The sequence below is a fragment of the Aplysia californica genome, unplaced genomic scaffold (assembly GCF_000002075.1).
Source record: "Aplysia californica isolate F4 #8 unplaced genomic scaffold, AplCal3.0 scaffold00065, whole genome shotgun sequence".
Taxonomy (NCBI): Eukaryota; Metazoa; Mollusca; class Gastropoda; order Aplysiida; family Aplysiidae; genus Aplysia; species Aplysia californica.
The window spans coordinates 581,128-599,397 of NW_004797335.1; the positions used below are offsets into that span (position 1 = coordinate 581,128).

Sequence of the window (18,270 nt, forward strand, 5' to 3'; positions counted from 1 at the left end):
TTACTAATTAATAAAACTAAACATCTACGGTCCTTATCTCCCCTCCTTCTTTTTTGTGTTTTTTTTTACTTTCTTGTATTTGTAACACCTCCTATCTTCGGCACTTATATGTCCATATTGTGTTGCAAGTGCCATAGAACCCTTACTAAATGTATTTTTCCAACCCAAAAAAGTACAAATTTATATTGTCAGTCCCTTATGCGTTTTGAGTTCTATGTGCCCGACTGTACACTGTCAATCAACGTTGAGGGGCTACATGTCATAGCCATTAGGTTCCTGTCTCCTGCTAGGAGCATTTCCTCCAATATCAGAGTTACACAGTTGAGGCATTCACTGATTGCATAAGTAGAAATAAAAGACAACATGCGTGCAAACCAACATCACACACTACAATAAGGAACTCTCTTACATATTAAGCGTATGAAGCCTGTACGTCATTGCCAGGTCTCTGTTTCTGACCACGCCTTGAGCTAACAGGTTGCCAGGCGCTCATCTGACAGATTGCACAAATCGCTACCTCAGAATTACAAAGGTCTGTCTGACATTTTAGACTGTTTTGAGTTACTAAAACCATGAGGTCAGAAACCAAATTTTCTATTGTCATCAAGATATTCAAAGAAATGCATCAGAAAACTTCACAGAAACTCAACACTTTTTACGTCAAATTTGTCAAAACTATGTATTGAGCAGAGAGAACTTTGTAATTCTGAGGGAGCAAAATATCAATGTTCTCCGCCCCCATCAACACCAAAAGGAAGGACAGGGACAGTGACAAGGTAATTACAATAAATGTAAATACATTCACAGCTTGCTTAAGTAGCAACCCAAAAAAAGTTTTCTCGGAGCAGTTCACAAAACATAAATAGCATTTCTCATTCTTTTTTTTTTATACAGTTCTCCATTAAAAACCTTAAAGCTCAACTCCAACTTGGAACACCCCCTTGTAAGGCGCAAAAGCTGTGATTGTTAATGCGCTATGTCCCTATCTACACAATGTACATCATTTAAGAGGCTGGCTGCTCTAACTCTGCCCATCAGGGCCAAGTCAAGCTGAGAGGGACAGGAAATTCCAGCAGAAAGACAAAGGTATAAACAAAATCTACTTCAGGGATGCTAGTAGGATTTTGTGAAAATACCTGAAATTTTACGAAGCAGAGTTTGCTGACAGAAAGACAGTAGATAGAACTAATATGGGGTTAATGAGTAAACAAATGCTTAGACTAATACTGATCTTCTAGTCTAGTAAAAAATAAAAATTTTTTACAAATTGAAATAACGGAAAAATGGGAAATAACAAAAATACAAATTACAAGTTCTAGTATCTATTATATATGCTAAAAATTGCACCCTAGTGAGCGTTTACGGTAAAATTTCGAACATCTTTTCTAACCAAATCATCATAATTTGAGGTAAATATTTAATGCCAAGACTGACACAATTTATATTATTTCGGAAGTCAAATGCATTAATCTTAAATTCCATCACAAATTTGAAGCTTGTGGGATTCACAACTGAACATCCCATATCAAAATATCTACCTTAGTCTAATTTAATTATGTTATCACAGGAAATGGTTCTGTTGTCAGTTGCCACTGGTCAAATAGAGTCAAACCTGCAGTAACAACCACTTGTCCAAGACAATCACCAATGCAAACAGCCCCTCCCACTGAACCTCTTGCATTTTTTTTCTAATATCGTAATGACACTATCCAAGATGTGTACCTGTCTAAGAAGACCACTTTTCACCTCGACAATGGATGGTCACCCACGACAATTTCAACAGTATACTTCAAGTCTAACAATGACAAGGCTTTCTAACATGCTTCTCTTTACTCAAAAAACTTTTTTTTAAAAAAGGTTTGACTTGAGCAGTCTAAGGAGCACTCAGGGAGGGCCCACAACAAGCGTGGCTGCCCTTAAGTCCCTCACAAAAGTTGAGCAAATACAAAAGTTTATAAAAGAGGAAAAAATGAGTATGCTGATAAAATGCGAACAGTGAATTTCATAGGGGGTTTTTAAAGTAGGTATTTTTATAATTTTTTATGTCCCCATTGGCACAATTTAGATCATTGAGGAGACAGACTTTGACCCTACATGTCAGGATTCAGCCCAGGCTGAGAGAAATACAATGTCCCAGCAGAAAGATCCAGGAGTTCAAATTCTCTCCACACCGGTATTGAACTCAGGACTTCTGTGAGTGATGGGGAAGTGCCTGTCCCTACACCGCAGACACCGGTGAGTACAGTGAGCACAGCGATAACGTGAGTACAGAGAAAAAATGAGTACAGTGACAAAAAAGTACAGTGATCAAATGAGTACAGTGATCAAATACGTACAGTGATAAAATGAGTAAAGTGAGTACACAGAAAAAACAAGTACACTGATAAAAGAAGTACAGTTAGAGTGCAGTGACAAAAACTAAACATGTGAGTAGCAACACTTTGGCAAAATGAAGCACAAAATGTAGAATGGACAGACAACTTGAAACCACTGTCAGTTGAATTAGCTAAAAAAGGGCAGCATTTTGTGAGGATTGGCAGCAGTTAAAGCTTTACATCCCCTATCAACACAATTTGGGATCATTTAGGAGTAGGTCCTCTCCTCAACCATGCTTGCTTCGATACAGCATCCCAGCAGACAGACACAGACAATAGATAAATAAACTTCCCCCACTGGGGATTTGAACTCATGTCTTCTGTAAGCATTCCAAAAGCTAACACAACAGACACTGGGGGAAAAGGGGAGACCATTCATAAATATTTGACAATGAAAAAATAAGTCGGAACTCTTGAGCTCTTTGGCAAAAATCAGACACAAAATCTTGTAGATGGCTGAAATATACTGTGAGCTGAATCAGCGGAAAAAAATAATACAACATTTGGGGTCAGACACAGTGAGGACTTGGACATCAATATATATATATATAAACATTGTACGGAGGGGGGGGGGTGGGAGATTACAGGCGACCAAATGAGCAGACAGTACAGGAGAACAGTGATCAAATAAGCACACTCATCAAAGGAGTACAGTGATCACACAAGCACACTCATCAAAGGAGTACAGTGATCAAATGAGCACACTCATCAAAGGAGTAGTGATCAAATTAAGCATCACCTCTAACACTTTCTAATTCTTGGCAAATTTGTAACCAACTGCATTAGAGCTGCCAGAAAACAGAAATGCATTAGGTTGTTTTTTTTGGGGGGGGTTTTTTTTGGGGGGGGGGTTGGGCTTGTGTTACATCCCCACAATACAGTCTACACCATCAAAGGGGAACACCACTTCAAAGCACAAAGACAAAGATAATAAAATCATACATCAGAATTGAGTTCATACCTTTCACATTCCATGCAAAGACCTTAACGTTCGCACACTGCAAACTCTGGCAAAACACTTTTTTAAAAATCGCTTTCAATGAGAAAAAGTTCCGTACCAAAATCATAACATAAAAATAGAACCATCTTTATATGGGATGAAAAGAGACATGAACGGGAGTACACAAAACAAACATTAAGCAAAAATAAGAAAAACAAAAAGGTGGGGCACCCGCAAGACGTCTCTCTCAAGTTCCCCATGTCAATATTTCCTATTCACTGGGCCACCCCCACTCTCTGTCTTCACTGGGCCACCCCCACTCTCTGTCTTCACTGGGCCACCCCCACTCTCTGTCTTCACTGGGCCACCCCCACTCTCTGTCTTCACTGGGCCACCTCCACTCTCTGTCTTCACTGGGCCACCTCCCCCCCTCTGTCAAAGTCAAAGACAACCCGAGCAAAGTGGCCAGCGTCATCCTAACAGACTCAAAGGGACGCTTGAAGAAAAAAAACATTCATTTCATCCATACCAAATTAAACTCATGTTTATGGCAAATAACGATATAATAAGTAGCATTTGCGTAGCATAAATTCCCACTCAACAGCAAGCTCTATGCCCGTTACAATTTAATATATATAAATATATATTCAACCCCAGCAAACCTGGAAGCATTCTGAAACAATCTCAACTTTCTGGAAAGCACACATTGTGCAAGACGCCATTTACAGGTGCAGTAACATGAACAAACGGACAAGTTCTTTCTCTGCCAAAGAAATGACCAGAAATATAGCGTCAACAACTACTAGCGCCCACCAACTACCGCTCTCTTTGCACAAGAAAATATCAATATGTTGACTCAAGGGAACAGTGTACAAATGATTGTAAAATGCCCAGGAATAAAATAAAATCTCAAGAATATATATATATATATCATATGCCGAGTATAAGAAAGCAGTCTTATAGGAAGACTGTGGAAGTTTGATGACAACAAGACTTACATGTAATCGTTGTCATCATCATAATCATCATCATCTTCATCTTTTTCAAAACAATTTTCCTCTATCTTGTTTTGTGTCGTTTTTCTTGAAGCACTGCAATTGCTACCACGCTAACACATTTTCTAATTTGTAACTTGCAAATATCTGACACCAGGTCAAAAACAAGGGACAAGAACAAAAAAAGTCTCACCCATCATTACCCCATTGACGCCGCATGTACCTCACGGACTTGTACAATTTTCCATATGAACTTCATGTACACAGAATGCAAAACGGGTCGTGTCGAAAGGGTTAATGAGACCCTCTTCAACTTTAAGCCATAACCAATTATCAAAATTTAAAACTTTACCAAAGCCATCATCACAACCTTTTATACGAAAAGCAAACTTGTACAAATTTCTTCAGCAATAATACATTTTAACTTGAGGACTTCAGAGGTTCAAACTACCTGAAGGTTATTTTACCACTGGTAAAAAATTAGGGGTGAAATCGTTGATAGATGGAAATATAGCACAGTCGGTCGGAAATATAGCTGGCATATTTAGTGTCTATGGATCAAACTGAAAAATCATCGCCCTGACCTCAAGATAGTTAGGCTCCTCCTCAAGAATAAAGTTGAACCTGATCTGACAACCACCTGTCCAAGAAAACCACTTGTACGTACAAATGACCACTTCCTACCTTCTCCCATGCATTTTTTTCTAAATGAGTCGCATCTTGGAGAAATCAGATGCTCATCGAAATAATGAAATAAATTAAACCAGCACTTTCCCACCCATTTGGCAACTTTTAGTGATTTTTTTTTCTAGCGGCTCAACACCTTTTATGCCTATTTAAGAACAATTTCGGTTTGGATCTTCCTGAAAGGCACCAAAAAAATAGGTATATTTTCTGTTCCAAACGACACTCAAGCTTTGTAAGTCACAAACCTTTGACGAGCATTTTCTTGATAATTTTTCCTTCAACACCAGGTGATCCCCATCTCCTTCAACCTCAAAACTTCTATTCAAGATAGATGGGTAACTTTTTCCATCATAAGCAAGGCAAACCAACAGGCTTTAAGACTATATCGATATCTCCATGTGCCCAAAAATAGACGAGCGCCAGATTCCACTGCACAGTGACACATATTATAATGACACTCTCTAAGAGGAGCACCTCTCTAAGATAACCACATTTCTCATCGGCAAGGGGAAGGGGTGGGGGCATCTTAGACAAAGGTTGGTCAGGGTAAAAGGATCATTCTTTGACCTGCATGTGAGCCTCAACCAGATTGTCTGAAAATAATGATCTATAAATCTAGATTTAGATCTAGTAGAAGTGAGTTGGACTTGAATGAACCCACATGATCTGAACAATCAGTCAAGAAACGAAATTAAAAACGGTCACTCAAGCACGAAACTGAAAGTAGATAATTTAGATCGTCGTCCTTTTTTCGCATTCGTATTTCTACTAGGGTTCCAACAATTATGTTGGAAACGGCGACATCGGCAGTCGTCACGAAAACGGGAGTGCCGACAAAGCCGATGGGAGAAAAAGGGGCGCTGGCAGTTGGCCAGGCCTCGCATTTTGCACATTGACTAATACTAATACAGGTGGGCCTAGCGATAGCATCGGCCGGCTCGCGAGTCGTGTCGTGATCGTCAGATTTCAGACGATTGTCGGCAAACATGCAGGTCTATATTCTGTTAGAGAAATTGAAGACCACAATAGTACTGAAAAGAATCACACGTAGATCATAATCATTACAGCGACAAAAATAAATTTGCTGCTAGCAAATTATTAAAATTGTGGAACACTGTAGCACTGGAAAGAATCACCCACACATAATAATTACTGTGACCAAGAAATGCTTCTGCAAGCCCACCAGGTCAATTTAAAAAAACAGTTATACATCATTACCTAGAAAATTCACACGATTCTTCATGGACAGTTGAATCAGATTGAGTCTTGCTGGCAGCTACAAAGGAAATTTTTTCACTTGCAGTTTCAACGTGTGTTTTTTCTATTTCTGTGCGACTTGCTATAGTCTTTGTGGAAACAACAGTAGCTGGGATAGTAGAATTTTTGGAGAAGCTATAGGAGAACCTTTGGTAAAAGTATATGGAAACCTCAAGTAGAAATAAAGGGATACTTCAGGTAGAAATATAGGGAGCCTTTGGTAAAACTAAAGGAAATCTTCCCAAAAAACAATTTTCAAAACCCTCTATAAAACAAGAATAAAGGCTTTAATACCACAGTAGTAAACCCACGCTAAAACAAAGTTTTATACAATGTTTTAAATCAGGATGAGGTGTGTCTGTGTGTGTCTGTGTGTGTGTGTGTGTGTTTGTGTGTGGTGTGTGTGTGGTGTGTGACTACAATTACTGCTGAAACCGAGGTATAGATGGCATGGGGACAGACACATTGCATACTATATCGGGACGGAATGTGCATAAGTTAGAGCGCGCACGAGTGTGAGTGTGCACATACATGTACGCCTAAGTGAGTGAGTGTCTGTGCATTAAGGGTGAGTGCGCACGCATATGTGCACAGGTGAGAGTGTGTGTGCATGTGTGTGTAAGTGTTCGCACGCATGTGTGCCTGAGTGAGTGAGTGAGTGTCTGTGTGTAAGAGTGAGTGTCTATGCATGTTTCTGAAGCCACTACTTCTGCTGCGACTGGGATATAGACGGCTTGGGTGACTCCACATCTCCCTGCACGGTGTTCTTTGGCACAATGATCGTCACGTCATCCTCGTAGCCGTAGATCTTCTGACGGATCTCCTTGACCACTACGCGACTCAGCAGCTGTGGAGATCAGTACCAAAAGTTTAGTTTAAGTTTTGGTAAGGGTTTTACACCACTTGCAACACAAATAGGTCCTCGCAACACAAATACGTCATATTATAAGGGATGAAAATTAGAGGTGTTACAAGAGTGTTATTTTTCTAGAATTTTACTGCACTTGCAACACAATTAGGTCACATAAGTGCCAAAGACTAGATGTTTTACAAGGTTTTTTTTTGTTGTGTTTTTAAAAAAAATAAGAGTTATATGGCACTTGCAACACAAAAAGGTCAAATAAATTCGGAAGATTAGAAGTGTGACTAAAGGGTTGTTTTTTCTACAAAGAAATTTACGGCACTTGCAACACAATTAGGTCATATAAACTGCGTGTGTGTGTGTGTGTGTGTGTGTGTGTGTGTGTGTGTGTGTGTGTGAGTGTGTGTGCACGTAAGTATGTACATGTGTCGAGTGTATGTGTGCATATGTAAATATATGGGCAAGTATGTGTGTGTGCGTGTGTGAGAGAGAGAGAAAGGGAGAGAGAGAGAGAGAGAGAGAGAGAGAGAGAGAGAGAGAAAGAGAGAGAGAGAGAGAGTATTGTAAGCATTTGTGCATGCATGTGTATGTGTGTGTGTGTTTATGCAACAATAAAAATAATTAAAATTTCATGCCACTGACCAGAGCTGCGACAAAATCGGCTGCGATGAGCATGTAGAAAACGTTCTGCCAGCCACTATTGGAGATGACACCGGTCAACATTGGGCCCAGGGCAGCTCCTGTGACAACAGAACCCAAGGTGGTGGTGAAAGTTATAAACAGAAAAATATTTCACATGCAGAGGAACCAGTGGGTTTTTTTTACTTGGAAGGTTACAAAAAATATTAATAATAATAATAATCTTACTACTAATGGAGCTAAGGCCAAATTTTGCGAACAGTATATTCTCAAAAACTACCGAATGAAAAAATATGAAACTTTGCCAGTACCCATAACTTGAAACGTAGTGTTGCACTATTGTATTTTCATTAAGATCAAATGTGTAAGAAGAAAGCCCCAGTTTAAGTTAAATTCAGTCCTTTTGTAGCAATCGCCATCATTTGCTTCGACATTGTATATTCACTGCGGGGTGCCGACTGCACCAAAGGGTATTTTGTGTTCAGTTGTACATAAAGTAGGTTTGCGGGAATTCTCGATTTCGGTCTCACCCTTTAGGAGGAGGAGGAAGAGGAGGAGGAGGAGGTGTAGGTGTAGATGGAGGAGGAGGACAAATGAAGAAGAAGATGAAGAAGAAGAAGATGAAGAAGAAGAAGAAGAAGAAGAAGAAGAAGAAGAAGAAGAAGAAGAAGAAGAAAAAGAAGAAGAAGAGAAGAAGAAGAAGAAGAAGAAGAAGAAGAAGAAGAAGAAGAAGAAGAAGAAGAAGAAGAAGAAGAAGAAGAAGAAGAAGAAGAAGAAGAAGAAGAAGAATGAGGAGGAGCAGGAAGAGGAGCAGGAGGAATTAGAGGAGGAGGAGGGGGAGAACAAGAAGAAAAACTTTTTCGTTAGTTACCCTACTTTGGGAGAGAGAGAGGGGGGGGAGAGATAGAGAGAGAGAGAGAGAGAGAGAGAGAGAGAGAGAGAGAGAGAGAGAGAGGAGGCCAGAAAGCACTAACAGAGGGAGGGTGGTGAGAGTGACATGGAGGGTGTCTTCGAAAGCGCAAAGAGTAGTCTAGCCTACCGTAGGCCTACTTAATGTATCGAGATAAATCGAGATCAAGAAGAACCATGAATTGAAAGTAGAATCTAGATCTGTGATATTTCGATAACCTATTGAATATTGAAAGTGGATTTTTCTTGCTGAGCATTATAGAATCTAAGATCGAGACCTAAGCTAGATCTATGTGAATCTTAGATCGAGATCAAGAATGATGAAAGTATTGAACGTGGATTTTTTCCTGCTGTGAATAGATCTAGAGTCTAGAACTAGGCTGTAGGTGAATCTAGATCGAGATCAATATGAAAGTATTCTTGAAAGTGGAGTTTTCCTACTGTGAATAGATCTAGAAACATAGGCCATCTGAGACGCCTGTCGGTTATTAAAAATGTGAATTTCTAAACTTAGATCTATGGGCCAAGGCTCCTTCTTTCAATAATTGGCTTACGTCTTTATAATCCTTCGAGATCTAGGCTAGATCTAGAATCTAGATTAGGTTCTTCTAGGAAGCAACAATTGGCAAGTAGGCCTAATTCTTTTTTTGAAAAAAAGATTGAGCTTGAACTTTAGGAGAAAATGCCAAGCCTTCGAAGAGGGAAAAGAAGTCTAACGCCTAGAGGTAGTCAAGAGGGGGTACTACATGGATAAATTCAAGGTAAAATATCCTCTTCTTAACTTTCCTAATAATCCTTCATTATTATTCCGTTCGTAGAACGGGTACTTTTATTACTAGTAATAACAATAATAATAATAATACATTTCACACACTGCTGAACCAGTGTTTTTTGGTTATTCTGAAGGTTACAAGAAGCCTTATTCACCAACCCTCATCTTGAGTCAGAGATCATCATCATCATAATAATAATAATAATAATAATAATAATAATAATAATAGTTGCATTAACAGAGCGCATATTCACCTTCTATTATGTTTTTTGCACTTTACAACCATTATAACCCCAGAAGATTCTAGAACACTCAGAAACATTAGTGACTTCTCAGGAAGCATACAGCGCAAGCTGCATATTGCATATACTAAAACACTAACAAACTGATAAGATTTTTCCTAGTCTATAGCTGGGTACCCATTCACACCTGGGTGAAGAGAGGAAAATTTGTGTAAAGTGCCTTTCCCAAGTACACAACATCGGGTCCCTAACAGTGTTAAACAGGATTTGAACCAACAACCTTATGGTTACAAGTCCGAGAGTCTATGCACTAGATACCGACGTCACATCATGGTTCACCAATATCGCAGATATATTCAGTAACCTCCAGGGAACACATTTGGATGCATCTCCGATATATCAGTAATTTGAACAGGGTTATTCGTTTTGTTACATCAGTTCTTTTGCCTCTGACACATCAATGAATATCTACAATGAGTGAGGAATGCTTTCCGAAACGGAATCTTCAGGTTTGTGGACCATTTTGCATCATTTTATTTCCATACCCTTAATGCTTTCGTTGCCACGGGGTATACGTTTCAACTGTCAGCACAGATTTTCAGCTGAGTTTGTTACCCAGGACAGCAGCTTAATGTCTCAGTGTTAAAGGATGCGCGATCTAGATCTAGCACACTCATGACATATTTCGGACATCGGTCTTTGTTTGACTTTTCTCACTTTTCTAATTCTCCATTTCCTCTCATCTTACTCATGATTTCGAATTACCTGTAAATCTAAGCGAAAAAGTGAATTTATTTGCTTTTTTAAAGCCATTTCGATATTTACGTTTTACAAGAGCACGCCGCCACCCGCAAGCCTAGATCTATTTTATCGATCGCTTGCAAGCCATGAAGTAAATTAGTGCCAGGTTATAAGCATGCCATTCATGTAACGTCATATTGGCAACAAGGAGCTACAAATTTTGCCAACACTCGGGACATACAAGGTACGGCACAGCGCTAAAAATTATGCATTTTCATGACACACTAGGTACGAAGGGCAATGAAGGGGTTAAACTGCTTCAAGCATTTGGTTTACAAATCAATAACATATTTTCTTTGTTTCACTTCAGTACCCTCAAACTGATACATGGGGTTACAAATCAATAATCTCCAAATGGTTCCAACCGCTGGAAAAAAGTTATGTCCTGAAACAGTAAACAATAAACAGAAGACTGACCGATGCTGCCCGTGCCGTCGATGATAGCGGTCACCATCCCCAGGGCTTTGGCACTCTCTCGGACACTCTTGTGTGTGCCCAGGTCAGCACTGACCGCTGTGGTGATCAGGGAGTATGGCCCGTTCACGCAGGCACCACACACCACCAGGAGCACTGGCAACGGAGGAAATGAAAATTCTAGTTTTAGTTTTGGTTAGAGTTTTACGTACTTGCAACACAATCCAGTCATATAAATGCCTAGGTGTAATAAGTCAGTAATGAACACAAAAAATAAGGAGGAGAGATAAAGATGATAGATGTTTGAGAGGAAAGAAGGAGATACCCGCCAACCACCAACTGAAACTGATCTAACAGCCATTAAAAAAGGACATAAGAAAGAAACAACTTACGAAGTACAGTCAAAGCTGAATAAGGAGGAGGACGAGGAAGCAGAAAAACAGGAAGACCGATAAGGAGTAAGAGGACAAGAAATGAAATAAGAACGAAGAGAAAGCAGAAGGAGAATAAGGAGGAGGAGGAATGAGGAAAGAGAGGAAGGCTAATACGGAAGAGGTAGTGAAAAAAGGAAGAAGCGTAGGATGCCAACAAGAAATATAAAAACAACAAAATCATCATTATGTATATCGTGGCCAGCTATTCAAATCTACTAAGTCCAAACTTTTGAAAAATGTTTTTACTTCAGTTTCTTAATTTGTAATATTGGTTGAAAGTGTTCAATAAATATTTTGTCGCAATTAAATTCGAAATGTTGAAGAAAACAAAGCAAAAAAAAGTAACCCGGATGCAATTGTTTTAAATGAAACACTTTTGACTCTCTTATGAAAAATTTTGTTTTCTAAACTTGGAACATTTTAACAGCTTTTGCTGATAGTATCACGGCGCTGTGAAATCGGGCGCTCATTGATTTTTGGGAATGAAGAGTCATTGGTACCATCTTAAATCTTGTTTATTTGTCCGTTTTAAATGAAAAAAAATACCTATACATCTATATTTGTGATTGGAGGAGGTGGGGGTCGCCTACTTTCTGAGGTAAAATTAGTAAGAAAATGTCCACCAAAGTTTGGCTGCTTGAAAACTGAAAATTTACATTTCCCCCCCCCCCCCCCCCCCCCCCCCCAGTAAAATCCACACAGAAATGGGTTTTTAAAAGGAGACTAAAGATATTGAGCCAAAAAACTAAAATTTAATTTTAAAATTGCCCAACAGGTGGAAAAATGCAAGGTTCTTAAATTACATTATCTTGACAAGCACCCGATTTCACCATGATGCCTCATATATGTGTGTGCGTGGAGAAAGGTCCCGGTAGTCGGAAATTTTCTATATTGAAATAAGGGAATATTTTTGGGGCAAACTTAAAGCGGAACGTGCTGATTTTATCATTTTTCAAAAATCTTGAAGATGTGCTATATTTGTGACACGCAGTGTAAAAACAAAGTTTGGAGAAAACCCCAATTTCCAGCATATTTTTATTCTTTGATGAAGTACACGTTGCAAAATTAACTAATAGAAAATATGTATGCTTAAAATATAAACAAATCCTTTCAGTATGTTATTAAAAAATAGTTAAACGTGTGTTTTGTGATGGAACTAAATTCTTGACCAGGTACGACTTTTTCACCCTGTTACTCAAAAAAAAAGATTTGCTGAAAACTGGGCCTTTCTTCAGGTGCACTCACACAGGCATCTAGGAGAAATCAGGTGCTTGTCAAAATAATGAAATCAAAGAAACCAGCATTTTTCTATGAGTTTGGCTATTTTTATCAATTTTTTTTCTTAGGCTCAACACCTTTCAAGTCAATTTAAAAACACATTTGTTTGTGGACTTTATGGGAAAACGTTGATAAGAGGCACAAACAAAAAAAATAATTTTACAGTTTCCAAAGACTCTAAGGGTATGGAAGTCATCATACTTTGGGGGCCATTTTCCCACTAATTTCACCTCTGAAACCAGGTGACCCCCACCACCTTCGAGCACAAATATCTACACTTCTACTCAAGATAGATGATTATTTTTTTCATTAAAAGCATGGCAAATGAACAGACTTTAAGATGATACCAATAACTCCATATGCCCGAAAATTGAAAAACGCCTAATTCCACTGCATCATGACACATATTATGTAAAGCACCCCGAGAGAAATCAGAGCACAAACGTTCCCAGCAATACTCACAGCAGTTGGCGTAGTACGGGACCTTGCTGCCATAGGCTTGGTAAACAAACAGCTGGAGAAGAGAATCCGATACACTATGTGGATAGGTCTAATTGTTTATGGTATGGGTTCTTCTAGAGTTTGTGTGTGTGTGTGTGTGTGTGTGTGTGTGTGTGTGTGTGTGTGTGTGTGTGTGTGTGTGTCTGTGTGTGGGTGTGTGCTTGTGGGTGGGTATGTGCGAGTGTGTGTGTGTGTGTGTGTGTGTGAGTGTGCAAGTGAGTGTGTGTGTGTGTGTGTGTGTGTGTGTGTGTGTGTGTGTGAATGTGTGTGTGTGGTTATGTGTCTGTGCTTGTAGGTGTGCGTGCATACCTGAGTACAAGTGCTGGCTAGAGCACACTACAGCAGGGCTTCGACTTATATTTTCATATCCAGTTTAACTACTTGGAAATAATTGAATACAACTTGGGCAACCTGGATTTCAGGCCTGCTCAGGAACATAATTTCAAACCCAAACCTGCTTCCTACTTGATTTACTGCTGGTTGATTTAGATCTAAACCAGTTCAAAAGTAAGCCTGGCTCTCGGGAAGTTGCAAGTAATCTAGACTCCCTTTTTATATAGCTTGCAGTAGAGCGGGGATATGCACTATACAAATGCTATTTATTATTATTACTATTATTATAATATATTGGCCCATCAGCCCTAACCCCCCCCCGATCCCCCACCATTTTCAGTAGTCACAACCAGAGGGCAGCGCGATAATAGCTTTCATTGTGTCTGCTCCACCATGCCTCGCTCCATCTCATAGAAAACCAAGGATTGAGAAAGCAAGTCGAAAAAGAAGTTGGAGCGGGTTGTTTTAGTTTAGTGTTAGTAAAAGTAAAGTTTTATGGCATTTGCAACATATTAGGTCATATAACCACATCAGAGTACCTGGTGGGTTGGGTCTTCAACTCAGTTATTTAAATCAGGCGCAAGAACTGGATATCCAGATTTACATTTCAGTTTTCGACACAGCAATAGTGCACACCTGAGTATATGCACAGATACATGCCTTTATGTGACAATGTGACAGAGCATGTCAACAAAATGACACAACCAAAGACATAATGGTAAAGATTTCAATTCTTTCACTGAGTTTATCTTACCAGAGGGGCTGCAGCGATGAGGAAGATAACACAGGTGAGCCCTCGTAAACGGAAGCGGTCAGAGATGTAGCCTGCCAGAATGCCACCTGGAAAACAGAATTTGAGAATTTTTCCCTCATTTTTTTTTTCACTTCTGTGGATTAAGTTTTATTTTTAGTGTTAGTAAGAATTTTACGGCACTTGCAACACAATAAGGTCATTTCACTTCTGCGGATTTAGTTTAATTTTCAGCTTTAGTAAGTTTTACGGAACTTGCAACTCAATAAGGTCATTTAAGTGCTGAAGATTAGAGGGGTTACGAGAGAGAAACAAACACCAAAAAAAAGGAAGAGGAGAGATAAGGACGATAGACGTTTGATAGGGGGAAAAAAAATCCACACCAGAGCACCCATCAACCATCCACCCTGCGGATTTAGTATCCTGAATAGGCTCACCTTTAACACACACGTGTTTTCGTTAAAATAAGATCCAAAAATATAGCCCAATATTATATGCACAACATGCAACCTGCAATGGGCCCAAATATGGGGGGGAAGTAATGAAAAATATACATTCACAAGCTGACTTTCTTGTATGAAAAAATCGGGACATTCAACACATTATGTGTGTAACTTGGATTACCTGCCCCTTCCACTCTCACAGATTAACTCTTTCTATCTGTGGGGGGGGGGGTAAACCTACTATGACGAGGTCTTCTTTTGGTACGAAATCTAAAAGTGGCATAGAGGTCACTAAATTGGTCATTAAATTTTTAAAAATGAACCTATTTTGATCTAGTGAATGAACTCCCAGTAAAAGAGACCATTTTTGGCAATTGCCAAAAAGTAATTTGATGTGGAAATCGGCTTCCCGGAGAAAAGGATTTAAACCAATCTCAATGCAACAATTTCATGCCTGAATGCACTTGACTTCATGCATATTGAGCCCCCTCCTACACGAAAAAAGGGGCCAATCTGGAGTCAACGTATATCTCCTTCCTACTCCCCCCCCTCCCCCCACCACCACCCAGAGGGATACAACATCCAAGCAGAAAGACTTTGAGACTAACAATAAAAATTCTCCCCACTCTGGAATCGAACTTGGATCTCCTGCATGTGACAGCCAATCACCTAACCAATACACCACAGACACTGCTGTTGTTTGTGCTTCTCTTTACTCAAATAATCAAACAAACAAACAAACAAACAAACAAACAAACAAACAAACAACTTCTGAGCACCGTCAGCCCCTGTGGTTTGGTCGAGGACAACTTACCCACAATTCCACCAACATCAAACATGGTGGATGTGTAGGCCGACTGCGACGCAGACAGTGATGCTGAAAGCAACAAGTAAACAATGCTGATGAAAACGTTGATGACAGTGTGGGGGAGATGATGATGATGATGATGATGATGATGATGATGATGATGATGAAGAGGAGGAAGCCCAAGAGGCCAAACGTTGAGCTGTGTCTATTGAACAAATTTTAAACATTTTAAATGTTAATGTAATCAAACAAGACTCTCCCTCCTACTCTGCTTTCCAAACAATGATGATGAAGATTACCATGATGACGATGATAATAATTATAATGATAACGATGACGATGATGATGACGATGATGATGATAAAGAGGATGATATTAATTACTAATACTATAACGTAGCATCGGTAGTCAAATGGTATTCAGGACCTAAAAAAAAGCTGTCAATTCAGAGCTGTAAAGCACACCACAAGTTGAGTACTGGAGTGCCACTCAAAACTGGCTGTGCAGCCTGCTATCTTGCAAACAGTCTTGGGGAGAATATTTAGATAGACTAAAAATGTCCAGGCATGAAAAGTTTTTACAATATCACAACTACCTTTGTATATTATATAGATAAGATGAATTGAATATTTAGAGAGATTTTCTTTAGGTCAGAACCCATGTTTTATGTTATTGTTGTATAGTATTGTCAAACGCTTGCAGCCTGTGTACTTTAATCGGGGTTTAGTGTTATATAAATGCCATTTATTATTGTGATTATTATTATTATTATTATTATTATAACTTTTTGATTCAACCTCAGAAGTACAGTTGAACCTGCTCTGCTAACCAATTCAAGACAACCATCTACACAAACGGCTACTTCCAACTCTCTTCCCCACCTCCACCCCCTGCCCCCTCTGCTTTGTGCCTATAATGACACTGTCCAAGAGGAGAGCCTGTCTAAGATAAGATGGCTGCTTTTCTTTTTGGCAATGGGTGGTCATCTTGGATAAGTTAGACCATGCTTCATTTGTGAGACATCATAGTGAAATCAGGAGGTCTTTAAAGTAATGAAACCGAGTAAACACGCATTTTCCCACCAGTTTGGCAATTTTTAACTAATTGTTTTTTTGTCTCAGCACCTTTTATATAATTGAAATCACATTTCAAGGTATATTTTACTGAAAAATTTTGATTAAAGGCACAAAATATGTAAATTTTCCGTTTTCAAGGACTCTCAAGCTATTGAGGTTACCAAACTTTGGCGGCTATTTTCTTGCCAATTCTACCTCTGCAACCAGGCAACACCCCCCCCCCCCACCTCGCCACTTCCTTCAATCGCAAATAATCTGTATTTCTATTTGATAGATGGGTATTAATTTTCATCGAAATCAAGGCAAATTAATAAGCTTTCTAATGATACCAATAAATCCACTTGCCCAAAAATTGACAAGCGCCTGATTCCTCCGCATCGTGATATGTTGTTTTTTTTAATGTGTGTTTTAAGAAACTTACTCTCGCTGACTGAGATGTAGTTGGGCAGCCAGTAGAGGAAGGTGTAGGAGACCAGCTTGGCAAAAAATAGACACAGGGAAAACTCCAGGACTCCCTAGTTGTGGTGTGAGGGTGGGAGTGGAGAGAGAGAATAACAACATGATTAATAACAATACCGGAATATCATTTTGGGTGGGGGCGAGGGTGGGGTGGGGGGGAGATATAGAATAACTACAGGATTAAGAACAATACAGGAACAGCATTTTGTTCTCCACATACCACCAGCTAGAAATCGAGGAATAACTAAAATCTTCATCAAACAGTGAAGTAGATTTTACAAACATGGCTGTTTTATCTGTATTGAAAATAAAATCATCCCTTGCCTGAGGGGCAGCCATGTGCTGTTTTCAAAGGTACTCTTTAATATTTATACTGACTAGATAGGCTTCAGTTTTTAGGTAGGAGTCAATTTTGATGTTACCTACCCAATTTTAAAAATCCACTCTGGCGGGGAGTAAATAAATTTTTATTTATTCACTTTATATCAGTTTAGTATTAGAAAGAGTCTTACGGCACATGCAACACAATTAGGTAGTACAAACAAGTGCCAAAGATTAGGTGTCACAAGACAGTAACAAACACAAAAAAAAGAAGGAGGAGAGGTAAGGATGATAGATGTTTGATAGGAAAGAAGGAGCAAACAACATCAGAGAACCCACGAACCACTCACATAGTCTACGCAAATCATACCAGAGCACCTACCAACCACCCGCACTTTCTACTATGATAACTTACCGGAATCATGAATGCCTTCCAGATGGAGATGGCTTTCTCTTTGTGGGGCACGTGGCGGCGGCTGGGAAGGAGAGCCTGGGGGGAGAGAGAGATCACTACCCTAGAATTACAAAGTTCTATCCGACATTTTTGGCCGCTTTGAGTTACTAAGCAAGACCGTGAGGTCAGACACCAAATGTTCTGTCTGTTCTATCAAAATAGTAAGATAATTCGGAGTTAAGACATTCGAAGAATCGCTTTCGAAAAGGCTTGACACAGTTGTGAAACTCAACATTTTTTACATCATATTTCTAAAAACTAGGTGCTGAGCAGAGATAGAGCTTTGTGTTTTTAGGGCAGAGAAATGTCCCAGCAAGGCTGTCTATTAGTAACAGTTGCACTTTTTACATCTCTTTATCACATTCAGTTTCACTCTATATATCTCTTTACTAGTTATAGTTACACTTTTTACATCTCTTTATCACATTCAGTTTCACTCTGTATATCTCTTTACTAGTTATAGTTACACTTTTTACATCTTTTTATCACATTCAGTTTCACTCTGTATATCTCTTTACT

General features: G+C 39.2%; 1 protein-coding gene across 1 annotated transcript in view; it reads right to left on the reverse strand.

The window, feature by feature from the left end:
- Window positions 1-652: 652 nt before the first annotated feature.
- LOC101861427 (glucose-6-phosphate exchanger SLC37A2) overlaps window positions 653-18,270 on the reverse strand; it is a gene marked incomplete at its 5' end in the record, with an annotated part of 45,137 nt that continues 27,519 nt past the window's right edge. The window contains 8 exon segments of the mRNA XM_013079829.2: window positions 653-7,101; window positions 7,759-7,856; window positions 10,897-11,049; window positions 13,068-13,119; window positions 14,194-14,279; window positions 15,448-15,510; window positions 16,939-17,032; window positions 17,713-17,787. Coding sequence (XP_012935283.1) covers window positions 6,958-7,101; window positions 7,759-7,856; window positions 10,897-11,049; window positions 13,068-13,119; window positions 14,194-14,279; window positions 15,448-15,510; window positions 16,939-17,032; window positions 17,713-17,787 — 765 coding nt within the window.